The 16,178-nt window shown below is 37.0% G+C and overlaps 1 protein-coding gene across 1 annotated transcript in view; it reads right to left on the reverse strand.

Moving 5' to 3' along the window:
* LOC140322402 (E3 ubiquitin-protein ligase RNF213-like) overlaps nt 1–16,178 on the reverse strand; it is a 133,866-nt gene that overhangs the window by 5,485 nt on the left and 112,203 nt on the right. The window contains exons 55-66 of the mRNA XM_072398975.1: nt 15,802–15,880; nt 15,069–15,103; nt 13,620–13,714; nt 12,391–12,550; nt 10,694–10,868; nt 9,149–9,243; nt 6,766–7,023; nt 5,600–5,732; nt 4,515–4,598; nt 3,646–3,826; nt 2,500–2,701; nt 2,002–2,079 (exon numbers count right to left, since the gene is read on the reverse strand). Coding sequence (XP_072255076.1) covers nt 2,002–2,079; nt 2,500–2,701; nt 3,646–3,826; nt 4,515–4,598; nt 5,600–5,732; nt 6,766–7,023; nt 9,149–9,243; nt 10,694–10,868; nt 12,391–12,550; nt 13,620–13,714; nt 15,069–15,103; nt 15,802–15,880 — 1,575 coding nt within the window. The remainder of the gene's footprint in view (nt 1–2,001; nt 2,080–2,499; nt 2,702–3,645; nt 3,827–4,514; nt 4,599–5,599; nt 5,733–6,765; nt 7,024–9,148; nt 9,244–10,693; nt 10,869–12,390; nt 12,551–13,619; nt 13,715–15,068; nt 15,104–15,801; nt 15,881–16,178) is intronic.

Below are 16,178 nucleotides of genomic sequence, written 5' to 3' on the forward strand. Positions count from 1 at the left end.
TTTTTCATTTTTACCTAAAAAGGGGGGGCTGTCTTATTTGATGGCCCTGCCTTATCATCGGGGAAACACGGTAGAATAGTTCCAACTACTCCCAGCATGTCATAGAATGTTGCAGTATAATATAATAAACAGTAAAATATACCTCAAGAAAAAAATTGATCAGTAAGTCCTTAACAGTAAAAAAATACAGGAAGATCATGTGCAGTAGTAGGAAAGCTTCCCTACAAGAAAGAGCATTATGACCAGACACTCTTCTTGCAAGAGGTGATGGCACCAAGAAAAAGCATCTTATGCATGACAAGGGGAACTTCCCTGAAGGGCTCAGAGTATGCTGAGGAATAGAAAGCACCAGATTCAGAATAAAACTGATTAACAGATGATCTGATAAAACCACAAGAAAAACTCCTGAAATGAAAGTCCTTACCAGAGTATTGGAAGCCTAAAGGTATTACTTGAATTGAATGGATAAGGCAGGTTTCTGTCCTTTGGCCCAAATTGGTCTATGCCTGATTGTGAAGAAAAATCTAGGAAGGCTTCCTAGTCTTATGCATAGTAGGAACTACTCCTACATAGTACAAGAGACACTCTAATCTTGCAAAATCAAAGTTTCAACAGCTATGCCAATAAAGTCAATGAGGAGAGTAAAATGACATGGATTAGAAGGTCTGGAAAGTTCAGTAGAATCTTTGGAGTGTCTGCAAAAAGTCTTATCAGGCAGGCATACCATGCTGTACTGAGAATCACTTGAATTTGTTCCATCTAATGCAGACAATAAAGGAGTTTTAGGGGGAAACTTTAAATCAGGCTGCACGAAGACCACAGAGCCACCAAGGCATCTACTGCTATTTGTTGTCCACATCCTGTGTTTGCCACTGTGTTTCTCACTTCTGACACAAGTCCTGGAACACCTTCAGGTGAAATGACAATGCCCATGGTTCAATTGCTGAAAACTGAGAAAATCTGGCTACCAACTGTCCATGCACAGAATATGCATTCCAGAAAAGTCCAGAAGGAGAAGTTCTATCCAGGATACACTCAACCTCTTTCACCTTTAGCCTTTTTGTTACTCCCCAATGACAAATGTAAGCACAGAGGGTGTTGTTTGAGTGGTTCTAAATTGGATGCACCAAAAGCAAAATGGAAGCCGGATGGATGCACCAAAAGAAAGGGGTCAAGCACTGAATGCACGTTCAACTTTCCATGAGTTTGAGTTTAAGTCTCATGTATCCACAGTGTGCCTAGAACACAACCCCATGCATGTATGCTGGCATGTATCATGAGAATCTTTCACAAGTTCATCAGGAACCTTCCAAATTTCAAAATCTCACTGATGAAAGTGTATCCTCTCCAGCCTTGGACAGCTGTCATAAATCAGGCCCTCTAGTGCCAAGACATGTTTGTAGCTTCTAGGATCAAAGCTGTGGTCAAGTGAGTAAAGTCATGCCTAAAAGTTAACACTTGTATAGAATGTCCACATATTTCTTACAAGCATTTGAAGAAGTGGGAACACTGCTTTATTTATGTTGAATAAGTGGGAAACAGAGTTTGGACTGGGAATGTTACAAACCACCTAGAAGAAAGTGTCAGTGCTCAATACAACAATGTTAACAACTTTTGCAGTAAAACCAGTAGAAAGTGTAACTATGTTAAAGGACTTTTAAATTCAAAACTGAAGAAGGCAAATTTTAATAGTAATCAGGTTGATAAGTAAAAACAATCAGTTTATAGAAGCAAATTGGTGGACACAATACCGGTTTATTGGCCAAATAGGCTTACATACTGCACTACAACTTATTTCAACTTATCTTTGAATTCGGCTGGTGGGAGGGTGAATCAAATGTGACCCTATGACATCCAAAGTAAAGAGAATAGATGCTGGACTATATTTACCAGTATTGGGAACCAGGTGTCTATATATAAAGAGGCAGGACTAAGTAGTAAGAATGTTTTAAAAAGTAGGTGGTGAGCAATTGCCTGACCACAATCTATGAAATATTGTACCTGAGGAAGTCTTTTCTTCACGTCTGTAAACAGGTTCTCATAGTTCCTGTCATGGGAAAGGGTGAGAGTTGGCAATCCCTGGAATGTAGAGGCATCTATTTATTTGTACAGAATGTAACGCAGATATTCATTGCAGATCACCGTACAGTCTATACTGTTTATTTACAGAAATCATAAGGAAACCATTCTGAACATTAGGCAAGTATAAGGGAATGCAGTTCTGTAATCATTTATCAATCAAAACATAAATAATGTGTTTTGAAATGTAAGCAGTTCAGATATTTAAATGTGCCCTTTGTAGCAGGGAATATGAAATAAAGAATTAGCAAAAGTAGCCTGTACTATTTATTATTTTTTAAATAATTTAATGGCATTCCGCTTTAAATGATAGTCTGCATACCCCTGAATGTGCAAATTTGGCAGATTTGGTTCAAAACGAGTTTCAATCAGGGATAACAAAAGCTTGGCAACTACATACAGAAAATATATAATACTTACAACCATGGTAATCCAAGGCTTCCCCTGGAAAAGGCGGGTGATGAGCTGATCTTGGATCCTTGGAAAGTCAAACTCTTGTAAAGTCTCTTTACCACTCTCTAGACTATACTGGCAGTTGGATAAGACAATAGGCACTAAATCCTTTTCTAGTTCATAACTGATCACATGAAGATCCATCACTTCAGAAGCTTTAATGAAGTACCTAAAGGAAGTGAAAGTTCAAACTACAACTGAAATAACTATTTCGTAGCACAAACTAGAAGGAATGGAAACATACAAAAACAAAACAAATAACTGTGTGCAGACAGCAGGCTGTTCATTATTTAAAGGAATTGACTACTGTGCTAGGAATGTAACAAAATATTACAATGATATGTGTTGCATTGTAAAAAATGTTGAAAAAAAAACAACTGAATGTTTTTTTTGTTTCTGGTCAATGGATATTCAAACAATGAATGGGTTTAATTAGCTACAGTATGTAAAACATATTCTGCAAAAATATTATTTTTCTTTTAAACTTTTCTGAAACAGGTAAGAAGGAAGACAGCTGGAGATCAAATACACCTTTCTCCCGGGCGCTTTGTTTCCAGATATTTGGATTAAATTAGTAAGGTGACTTGAAAAGCAAAATGTTTATATTTTATCCTTGGAAAATATGGTCTTTGAAATATTATGCCAATGAAATTTTGATAGTATTCTCAATTTTAGTGGCCTTTAAAGATATTTGGGTGTATGATTAAAAGAGAGATTAAAAATTCAGAATGATCTCAACAATGTATCAAACTGATCACTATGTGTGACAGATCCTATTAGTGACAGATTGTTATTGTCTATCACCATAATGGATTAGGTAAAAACTAGAAGTGGTCTGTGTTGGTAAAAAGTGCATATACTTTTAAATAATTTGCATTTTGGATCTCACTATTCAATATGCTTTACAGTTAAAACTTGAAATTACATGGACAACTGTCTTCTAAGTCAGAAAAAAGTGTTTCTAAGCCCCTGCAAGAATGGAGGAAGCAGTGAGTATAATCTTACTAATGCTTATTTAGTGTAGTAATTAATTGAAATGAATAATTTCTTTTGATATTTGTATGCAAAGTAAATAAACTATAGATCAAAACCAGTAAAAAAAACAAAACATACTTTTGTTCAATGTTGGTGTATTTTGCCACTGCGTAGATATAACTGTTGTGCAGTGCTATGAGGTAGCTGGTGAGGGCTGTAGCACCCAAGCCCAGTCCTTGCCGACGAGGAAAAAGAAACTCAAATTCACTTTCCATGGTAAGGATCTCATCACACATATCTTCTGGGAGCTTTATTTCACCTACAAAATTTACAGAAATATATATAATTAAAGTAAAATACTTTACTGACTTAACAGGAACAGAGTCAGTTAATTTCTTCCATTGTTTTTGCATCACTCTTCTCAGGGTTCTGTATGACTGTTGCTAATGCTGCTGTTTCACATCTCCTTTCTGGGTCCTGCTATTTTGTTCCCACTCTTTGTATTTTATTCCAATTTTCTAAGCCCATTTCATGTGGCATAACTTTACAATACCTCCACCTATCCATTGAGAAGAATAGTACACTCGCATGGGAATATTTTCTTGATTGCTCCTAAAGTACACCAGATTCTATTCTCAGATGTGTGCATCTAAATGATCCTACTCTATTTTCCTTTTTTTGGCTCACTTTTGTCTTATCCTTAGATTGTTTGTGCAAACCACATCAATACCATGTTACTCAGCAACCCTACTTGACTTGAGCATTCCCATATATCTGAACTATCCTAATATGGCTATCCTAAAAATACAAGAAAATATAACTGCAAACTATACAAAATAGAAATCTGTTATACTCAGGTGGCCATTGCCAGCAACAATTCAAGAGCTATCATTTAACATAACATCTAGAAACTTTACAATTCCTCTTACGAATAAGAATGCAGATGCTGTATTTCATAGACATGACTAAAGCAGAAAATAAAATGATAATTTTTGTGTGTTACTTACCGCTAGTTTTCAGGGAAAGCCGCAGATGATTCCAAGCACGCATGAATTCATGTATACGCTTCTCAAAAACATAACGGCTTCCTTCTGTAAAATGAACAAGATAGATTTAGCAATATAACAGGTATAAACATTGTAAACAAAAATTTATATCAACATCTACCATCTAAGATGCAATAACTCTCTAATGATACTGAAAATAAATTAATCCATGATAAATATAAGCTCTAAACAAATGTATACAAATCATACATATAAGGAACTCATAACAAAGGAAAAGGCAAGTGTGAAGTATTGGATAAAAACATTGGGCGTGATTTACTAAAGATCGCCAAGGCTGGAGAAGATACACTTTCATCAGTGAACCTGGTGATTCAGCAAACCTGGAATTTCCTAAAAGTAATTTGCTATTTCCAAGAAAACGTTTTCACAACTAGACCAGACACATTCCATGTTTGCTGGATCCCCCAGGTTTACTGATCAAAGTGTATCTTCTCCAGTCTTCGAGAGATTTAATAAATCAGACCCACTGTGTAAGTAAAATCGTGTATCTAAGCAAAATGTTTTCTACCCTGGTTTGATGGTGTGCATGCCTGCTCTTAGGAAACAATTCAAATTAAGGCAATAATTGAGAGTAAAGGTAACATACACTAATAGTAATATACATGACTAATTTAACAAGGACCCTGTACTTTAACCTCTAGATTTCAACAGTACCAGTGTGAAGTAGTTTGTAAAATTGCATCTTAAGCCAGAAGATCCTGATAATCTAGAAAAACCCATGGCGCATCTTTCAGGCGCATCTTTCAGATGTCTTATTTAGTTGGTTTACAACATATGCTTGGGATGATATGCACAAAATATTACAAAACTGCCCTACATCTCTATCCAGCAAAACAGAACAGAAAGAAGTTTCAGAGGGGAAATATATTGGCATATATAGGGCTTGGAGGCATAACCCTCAAATTTGGGGGAAAGAAAATCTATATCCAGCTCAGACGCTGTAAGCCTTTCAGGTTTAGGTTGGAATAAATTTGTGTATTGTTACCATGTAACAGCTAAGGTGGTAATAAATGCTTGTTAGGTACCAGATGTTATGCTACAGATGAAGTCTTCAATAGTTTTATAGCTGATGTCTTTGTAATTCTGGAATTTCTTCACCAAATCCTTCTGCAGTTTTAAAATATCTGGCAAGAACTTTACCATCTGAAGTTCTGTTTCCTGCAAAACACAAAGTAATGCATTTGTAGTCTTCTTTATTTAAAAATACTTCTAAATAGAAAACTTATTACACAGGGATGACATCAAAGCCTAAAATAGAACTCCAGTCACAAAATAACTTTTCTTATTAAAGCTACCTCCTTAGGTGGGTTCACCCACTGTCACTATGCATATGTAGGAACAGCCACATTTTAGTCTCGGCAAAAAAGATAGCAGAGCTGCACTTTCAGTAATGCAATAATTACATTTTTTTTTTGTGTTTGGGATTGTCTTTTAAATCATTGATCAAAAAACTCTACCAATAACTACTAATAGTACAGTATAATTGTAGGTTGTCAGTCTTACCATTTTGATTGTAAAAGCAACCCACAGCTATATTTAAATGTCTGTAATCCATCATGCAGCAGTGCCAGACTGCTTGGTGTGCAATAAACTGCTCTCTCTGTTCATTCCAACACTTTTAGTAAGTAAGTTGCAGCTTGAAGATTCTTAAGGTGTCTACTTATAAAGCAGTAAAAAAACATTTCCTGAAATATTCTCTGGTGTGCAATTAATTACTGCGATTAAAGCATATGGGCCTGGAAGATTCTCCACCAGGGAATGTTTTAGGGAATGCCAGATTCACTGCTTTATAAATAAAGGCCAAACAGTATTTTTGACTTAGGTAAGGAAAAAGATGGGGGGTTGAATGTTGATAAAAAATGAGCAATGGAACCTTGCAATTAGGATATTATTACTAAATAGGATTTATATAGTGCTAGCCTATTACACAACAATGTATTTTATTAGGGGTTTTAAATCACAGACAGATACAGACAATGACACAGGAGAAAGAGAGGAGATGGAGAAAGCAAAGTTTGAAAAAAATGCATGCTAAGCATGTTTGTACAATAAACTATAAAGAGTTTAATAGCACTTAAGTAAGCAGTTATTAATACGGACAGGCACATCATACTGGATGTTATAGTCCTTACAAAATTGGAAATTATTTAGTTACAATGATATCATAACAATAGCAAAAGTAAAGTCTTACTTTCTCCAGGAATTTCCAGAGTAAAGGCAGGGTGTCCTTTCCATCTTTCTGCTGCACAGCATGTAGTATATATTCAATACAGATCCTTTCTCTGCAACTCCATATCTTGGAACAATGCACATTACAGTCTCGTGGTAAGTCCATTTTCTCTCCACTTATCAGAGGGTCACCATACACTACCTTCACTACAGGATTGGAACTTATTCTCTCATCCTGGCGGATGTATTTGTTCACAGTCATTAGGTCCCTGTCTAAGCTCTAAAAGAAAAAACACTTTTTTATAGCAAGATGAGATGTCTTTTCACAGCAAGCTTTTCAGTGATTGGGATCAATAGTAAGGTTGAAACATTTGCAATACCTTCTGGAATAGGGTCAACAAGATGATGCTGAAAGCTAGAGGGGTGTTTTGGGAGTTATATGAATGGGAAGTAGGGAATAATCTTTAGAACTGCAACTCTGTGCACCCTCTCATCAAGATGATAGATTGTGCCCAGTTCCATGCACATGACAAAAGCAATCTTTCAGTGAGACTGCAGCACAGAGGATCAGGAGTGGAAAAGAAACACAACAAAAAAGCTTCAAAGTAAAGATCTTCTCATACCCTGCAAGCTGAGTTTAGGGGCTGAGACAGCCTCTCACTGAACGTTCTCACTTGCTAACACTGAAAAATGCTGGCCAATCTGAATGTCAAAAAGACACTGTGGTGAATACTGGTTTCTGTAATCCAGGTATCATTCCTTTCTAGTATAAAGTTTATTTCACACAGATAGGGTATGAGTAGGTGTTATCTGATGACATTTCTATGAAAGTATCTAGTGTAGTGGGTAAGAAGAGATTAAGATTAGTTTTCCTAGCGTTTCACAATCATTTTGAATATGCTGATGGCATTGGTCAGACCAGATGTCAGGTATCCCACATTATGTATATGTATATATAAGTTTTTATATTTGTGTGGGAACGAGATTTGTTTCAAAGTTAATTCTTTTATGCATTAAACTGCTATCAGTATGTTTAAGTGAAATGTTTCTGATATTTGGATATGTCTGATAAAAAAGGCCCTAACTGATATAAGCAAGAAGAGAGCACAAGAACAATACTTGTTAATTGTGCGAGTATAATTCAGTCAACTAGGCCAAATATTTTTAACTTGAAGCATGTCCAATATTTATGAAAATGTATTACCATATGTGTAGTGCTTCTCCTGCAGATAGGTGGAGTAATGGAATATACACTCACTGTCCACTTCAAAAGGTACACCTTTTTAATAGCTCTCAATGCAAATTTCTAATCAGTCAATTTACAGCGCAGCAACTCAATGCATTTAGGCATGTAGACAATGCTGGGATGACTTTATAAAAGTTCAAACGGAGCATTAGAATGGGTAAGGGACTTTAAATGTGGAAAGGTTGTTGGCACCAGGCAGCCTGGTTTGAGTATTTCAGAAACTGCTGACCTACCGGGATTCACATACAACCATCTCCGGGGTTTACAGAAAATGGTCTGAGGAAAGAAAAATATTCAGTGAGCGTCTGTTCTCTGGGTGAAAATGCCCTGTTAATGGCAGAGGGCAATTGATTCCAGCTGATAAAAAGGCAACTGTAGCTCAAATAACCACTCATTACAATTGAGGTATGTAGAAGAGCATCTCTAAATGCACACATCAAACTTTGAAGCTAATGGGCTACAGTAGCAGTAGACTAAGCCCAGTGCCAATCCTGTATGTTTACTTTAAAAACATTAACTGGTCAAATGAAATGGGAATTCTAACGGTAAGGCCAGCATTTGGCCAGACTAGTGGTGGTGATGCAATGATGTGGAATATAATATCACGAATTGGGGTCCCTCAATACCAACTGAGCATTCTGTAAATGCCACAGTCTAACTTATTGTTACTGGCCATGTTCAACGTTTTATGCAGTGCACCCATGTGTGTACAGCTCAAATCATCTTAGACTGGTTTCATGAACATGAAAATGTTCGCTGTGTTAAAATACCTCTGTAGTCACTGATCTCAATCCAGTAGAGAACCTATAGAATGTGGTATAGAATACATTGCCATCTGCAGCTGTTAAAGCCACCTTGACAATGAGGAACAAAATCTCTGAGGAATTTTTTTTCAGCTCTTGTTGAATCTAGGCCAAAGAGAATTACAGTAGTTCCAAATGCAAAAGGGGTCCAACACTCCCCGCACTAGCAAAATGCAGCTAATAAATGGACTGAGGAGTGTTATTTATGTCAACATGCAATGGTATGGTACTAGGCTGCAAGGAGCAGCTAGGATTCAAGGAGCTGTTAAAATAAAAACTAGCAGTAAAACATTGTTTTTGGATTAGGTAAGACAAAAACATTTACTGCACTTAACATGCAAGTACACATTCCTTACACTGAGCACGGGAGTAATGACCATTGATACAAAATGCTTCTCCCAATTGTTCCTTGCTTGTTTGGTTGACCAAACTTCGTCAAATCTGACCGGCCCTGTGAATTATAATCATATAGATAAAAGTTTAGAGTGGTGCTTTAAAACTGGTTCAGGACCACAGCAGTTTTTTCACATTCATAATCCTCATCCTTTTTCTTAATCCTCCCCCAAACACTATATAGAACAAAACGATGAAATCTGTTACTTTTCATTCCACGTGATTTTTAGTTTTTCAAAACTAGATTTCTAATAAAAGAAGTTTAGGCATATTTTTTAGTTAAGAAAAACACAATATATTACACAAAAAAGTGCAAAAGCTAAGTCAGTGGTAAATTTATAAACACATGTATAAAACAACCAACTCAATAATGTCCACAGGGCATTTTAAATACATTTACAGGTCAGCAGTTTAGAGTTAACCCTAAATAAGGGTGTTAGGAGGCGCTCTTTGGGCCTACAATCCCAGACAGTGCCCCACCACAGGAGGGTGTGCTTGGCCTATTCCCTCCGGCGGCTGCACTCCCAGTAGCACAGGGATTTCAGGATTAGTGCTCTGATGGTTGCAGCATTCTTGTTTCTCTTTAGCTTTTCCCTCTCGGCATCCCCTGCACTGAGGCTGCACAGCTGAGTGGAACTGGAGCTGTTTTGCAGCTGATAAGCAGAGTGGTTCCTGTGTAATTCCATGCTGTCATTGGCTGCTTGGGCTTTATTGCCTCTCTGCTTTCAGTCTTCTGTGCCTGGTATAGCTTTAGCCTGACTTATACATGCTGGAGAGATTCTTTTGTGTTTTTTTGTTGCTGACCCTTGCCTGTCACTGATATCCTGCTTTTACTCAGCCTGGACCGACCTCTGTCTGTGACCCCGACTCTGCTTGTGCCTATTCCTTTGTACCTTGTTTGGTGGACTGATCTTCTGTGTATGACATCGGCTTGTTTTCTGGATTTTCTGGTGAATTCTGTACAGTTTATCTGTGGACTCCTGGTCAGCTGCTGGTCCATCCCCAGACACCATCCTCTGTGCACTAAGTACTGGGGGAAACCACGTGCTGGGAGACACAACCAGTCTCATGAGGCTGAGCAGGGGCTGCTAAAAGATTGCGGTGACAGATTGGGGGACTGGTTTCTGGTGAGTACTGGTGCTGACCAGGGCCAGAGAATTATTCTTCTTTTTTCTATGTGCATGCCAATACTCAATATTTTTATAACATACATTGTTTACAACAAATTTGGTCCCAAATCATTCCCAGATTTTTTTTTTTAATGAAGAATGAACACCATGACAAGTACTGATGGGAATACTCTACAACAGAGAAAAAAATAAACAATAAAAACTTAGTTTCTTACCCTTCTCCACTTTATCTAGAAGAAAAAGGTTTGGCTGGAGTTAAGTTTTAAACATCCAAATATCACCTTGTTTGACTGAATTGTTGACAACAATTTGACCATATACAGCCGCCTTTTTTTTTTTACTTTACTTACTATAAAGCTATTAGAAATGTGTACTTACACTTCCCAGACTGTTGTGGATTCAACATTTTGTGAAGTATAAGATGGACGACAGTTGTGGTGTCATCTGTGCTTTTCCCAAGGCTGTTTTTCAGATATTCCAGATCTCTCTCAATGTGATGTAAAAGGAAAATTGTAACATTTTGAACTGGTGGCTTCACAATCTGCATTAGGCTCTGTGATAATAGAACAGTGATTGGAAAAACTATACTTTTAAAGCAAAGGTCAGCAAAGAATACATTTTTCAGTTAATTATTTTGTTTGCATTTTGTTTGATAATGCTATAAATTATATAGGCGTCCAGTACAAACAATAGAAATACTTAAATAATCATGGTAAGCAGATATTCAGAGCAGAGACAAAAAAGAGAACCGTGGAACAGAGGTCTCTGAACATTCACATCTACCACAAAGTCCAAACATATTTGTCTTTTTAGTTCCGCTTTAAAACTTTTGAATAAGAAAGGGCTTTAATGCAAAAAGGGACAGGCGATGTACCCTTCTGCAATAAGCATTCTTACTGCCGAGCTACGCAAGATGGCCAAATATCAAAACAAGGAAAAGGAGGAGAATGAAGATGGTGGCACCCGTGATAGAACAAGGAAAGGTAAATCTAAACAAAAAATTGTGATCAAGCAGTTAGGATTCTGTCTGGACGCAATTTTCAATTTTTTAGGTTTAGTTCTGTATCTGGCAGAATGTTCACATTTGATACATTTCTGGGTGTTTTTGATGACTGGTCCCAAACTGACCTCACTTTCTTCACACCTGTTCTCCCCTTTTGCCCCAAAATCATTACTGTTTATGGTCATAAAGTAGGGTCAAAGGAGCTACATCATGTGGCTTTGGATTGTTTGATGCTTGCTTCCTAAGAGTTGCTAGCTGAAAACTTTGTGCAAGTCGGCAGCGCTTGTAGACAGAATTCACACATGCTGCACACAGCAGAGGTGAGTAAAAAATGCTCATATCACAAAAAGCTTTTAATTATTTTTTTCTTTACTTTAAAGTATACTAGAGACAGCTGAGGTGATCTGGTCATCTTAAAAAAGAGTGCTCACTGGACCTATTCCAGTCATATCCTAGAAGCTCTGGAATGGCCCCAAAGCATATAGAGATCATGTGAACAAGGCGACATGTATACAAGTTTTTCTTTTGCCTAGATTTGTTTACATTTTTATAAAGAAGAAAAAAATTAAAATGCTAAAAATGTTGTCACATGAGATTGAATAAACCCATTTGAAAGGTTTGTCCATATAACCAAGATTTTCTACATACATATATTTTCTAAACAGCATAGTAAACACCTAAGTGTCCTAACTGGTTGTTTTAGGCAAAATAAACAGTGCTTCTATCATGCACTTGCACAAGGCTCATCTTATTTATCCGCAGGCATTTTAAAGCTGGGTATAGATAGCATAAGTTATTATGGCAGACAAGCATAAAAGGAATAAATGTTTTGAAATGTCATCAGAATCAGCTTAGACAAACAAATCTTAGGTGTTTTTTTTTCATAATATGGACTAGAAAGCATGGGGGAGCATGCCATTGTGGTTGGTGCAGTTTATTTCAGGGAAAACAACATCCAGATTTTTTACCCTCTCTAGTTTCGGCTTCCACCTCCAGATGCATCATCCAGAGGTAACTTTACATGTATAAATAGCATTATGGCCATGTTTAGGAGAAAGTTATAGTATATTACCTGAATATCCTCTTCAGATCCCAGAAGCATTGCCAGATGTGTTATCAACCTTAGTAAAATAAAGGCAGGAGCTGGTATATCTCTGTCTGGAGCCAGAGCTGAACCCTGAGGATTCGGGTCTCCCAACACATGTCCTGTCTGTGTTCGGTCTACATCCTGCCTGTTAAAAAGACAACAGAATTCCATAATAAAATTATTGTAGTCAAGATCACGTTACTAAAAGGAGTAAAATCAAGGGCTATGAGAGCTTTCTATACCACAAAGAATCTTTCAAATAATGGAGCTTGGATTCCGAGTTTGGATACAAGTTGTATTCTCATGCCTGATACTATAAGACCAAGATCAATCAGGCTAGAAGCTCCAAAAATACAAATCAATCCAGCTACAGTGTTCACTTAAGCAACCTGTATTGTGTTTGAAATACTATGAGAATTTATTTCTGTCTTTTTATTATCTTTTGGCAATGCCATGTACTCTAGACCATGTAACAAAATGACCTGCCCTGTAAGCTGGTAAAGCTTTACTACACAGTTGTTAGCGAAACAATGTTGAGATTCTCTTTCTGTATTACTTAAAGGTGGGTAAGTGACCAAGCTGTAATAATTAATTAAAAAGTTAAAGTTTATTATGCTGATATTTTGCCTTTCATAAAAATTCTAAATAAAAATAAATGAAACTTTTCAATTTTTTCTGCATACCTTATTTTAGAACTTGTGACCTCATCGTTAGGTCTTAGCAATGCAGGAAGATCAAGGCTGATGTGAGAGACTGGCAGGGGGCTTTACTAAATACAGGAAGCTGTGGTAATGCCTATATGATGCTGAGCTAGTGGACCAGGGACAGTGAGGCAGGGGAGAAAAAGGCTAGATGATGTCTGGATGATGAGGCCGGGGTGTCAATTGAGGTGGGCTTTAACTGACCTTTCCAATGCACACTGTGTGGAGGTGTCTGCAGTGAAATCAGTTTAAGCAAAATATAATAATTTAATTGATCTGGCAAAGGTGCCTGGATCACGCACTGTCTAGATAGAATTACAAATTTTTTGTCAGGTAACACAGTTTCTACAAAATGCAATTAGCTCCTTGTCTGGAGTTCACATTTTATGAGATATTCACAATGATTATTATCTCTTTTAGGATATCTGTTTAAGAGTAAGAATGAAACTTAAAATCACAGCAAATTAAAAATATAGAGAAAGTAAAACAAGTAAAGTAAAACGTAGAACATACTGAATCCTTTGAAATCCACGAAAGGCTGCATGGTTTTGGCCTCCAACATTGGCACCACAATCTAGACATCGACTAGTCTGCATTGGCTGCCCACACTGTTTAGAAATGACAGACAATTTTGAAGGAATCTTGTGCAAAAATAGTTACTTTTTACTTTTTAAGTTTATACTTTTTTTAAAAAGGGGAAAAAGATTATTTCTTATAGGGGCTGGCATTTTCTTACAGAAAAAAAAAATCACAAAACACTAGAGTACAGGTAGCCTTGTTTGCCAACCACCTGCACTTAGGACCAGCTCTTTCAAGGAGTACAAGAACTGTACAGAGTACATTCATATGATATCTCCATGGATTCCTGGTCTGCAGGCTGTCATTGAACTTTCCACTGACAGGTGTTGCACGCGTGCAGTGTTGCAGACTAGATATATCCTATACTCTTTTTGCTTAACAACGGATTCGCTAAACGACCAGGTCGCAGGAGTTGAACCTGGTCCTTATTGGAGGAGTATCTGTATGTAATTTACAATACACACGTTTCCTTTACACATTCCCTTACTTAAGAGGCACAGTGTAAATAAAATAGTTACAACAATATTAATCACATATAGAGCAGTGAAGGGCTTGCAAGGTTTAGCTGGGGGAAGGAAATAAAAGTTGAGCTGTAAATGATCCCATTGTGTGTAATTTATATTCTCTGTTTAATTTTCATGTTGTTATAAATGCTGTACTAATTTCCCTTAAAAAAATAAAAATAAAAATATATAAAAATAGTTGATCTGTGATTTTAAGGCAAAATCATATCTATACTGGAATATTTTTAGGGCCTTTTTTGATTAGCTATTGTTTTTTATCAGGCAGGTTTCACATTCCTATACTAGTCAGAGTGCCAAACTTGCTTAGTGGAGGACACAAGGTCAACTTGAGGTAAAATGCACCTGTTGAATTCAAGACTTAGGGCCCGTCAACACAGGCCTTATGTCTAGTACCCCAAGTAATTTTCTGATCTGGTCTCTAAGTCTACCGACTACAGGTAAATTTCAAATCAAGTCCCCAAAACAATATCCTAACTCTGTTGTCCATGCACATTGCCTACAACTAAGCACTAGCCACTAGTCTAACGACCACACTAATGTCTGAATTGGTTAAAATAAATTACTGAAACAAATCAAAGTTGAAGTGACATTTTTTGTTTTGTTTTTATAGCTGATGTTGTTGAATTTGGCTTTTATTGTTACATATTTTGAAAAATGTGAATAAATTATAAATGAAAAAAGTCACTACTGTGAACTTAAGGGGGATATGCTCTCACCTGTCCATATTGAAAAGGCATATTGCATACTAACAGATGTTAAGAAGTGTTCCCAGCATGCCCACTTGTATCCATACTCAATCTTATTGCAAACAATTAACCAGACATGCTAACAATTCCCATAAAAATAAAGTCTAGCTTACCTCTCCGACAGCACAGTAATGGCCATTTGGACACACTGTAAGAAAGGAAAGTAATATGTTTAAACACTTAAAATAGATAACAAAGAAGGTGGCAGGTTCTTTTAAAGGTGACATCAGGGATCTCCCAGATACTTAATGTTAATTCTGCAATCTGTTGTGCTTGATCAGTTTAAACCCGGACAAGGACAGCCATGGATTGGCCCAAAACCATGAAGTGTTTAGATCTAAGTGCTTCCAGGTTCATACGTGAGAAACAAACTTTTATTTGGTGATCTCTCACGCACTCCACCCTGACACCTCCCAATGAAAGTAAAATGTCAGGAGAGCGCAGGGCCACGTTCTGCAGTGAAAATTTTGCATGTAAAATTGATCAAGAGACTCTAACTCCTATGGCAGCTTAGAGTTGATTTAAATGCATGTGCTGACAGAGATGTAATGTATATGAAGCTGGCAGCAGTTAAAGGAAAAAAATACCAAATACATAATTTAGCCCTTCCCACACACAGCTGGCAATTTCTGCAAATTTTTTAAATGTGCAAAAACTTGTACACAACACAGTTCCATGTAAAGAATATCTCCTAGTACCTCCCAATGGGCCACATCTGCCTAGTATACTTTACTGTCAAGCCATCAAAGCATCACCTGATATTTGTATGATCTAGATCAATTTCTTTCTAAAATATTATATACATTATGCAGTATTTAAAATAATCAATGAAAATAGTATACTTACAATACCAGTGCAATTTCTCTGTCATTGCAGTTTTAGCCCTAATGAACATGTCCTCTGGCATGGTAGGTAAAAAAGAGTTCTTAAAGGATAAAAAAAATACACTTATGTCTTAAATATGTATTTATATATCTTAAATATGTATTTATTACTTAAACTTTCCCGTTAACTTAAACCTTCAACTTATTCACAATAAAAGGCTAATTCTTTAGATTTAGATACAGTGCCCCTGATTCATCAAGCAGAATCGGATTATCGCTCGCGCATTCGTATTCGCGATCCGAAATCGTACGCCGTCGCGCTATTCAGCAACTGAAAAAGCTCGCGGCCGGAGCCGCGCATCTCCGGCAGCTTTACACTGGCGAGCCTGCAAGTCACTG

The sequence above is a fragment of the Pyxicephalus adspersus genome, chromosome 2, assembly GCF_032062135.1.
Source record: "Pyxicephalus adspersus chromosome 2, UCB_Pads_2.0, whole genome shotgun sequence".
NCBI lineage: Eukaryota > Metazoa > Chordata > Amphibia > Anura > Pyxicephalidae > Pyxicephalus > Pyxicephalus adspersus.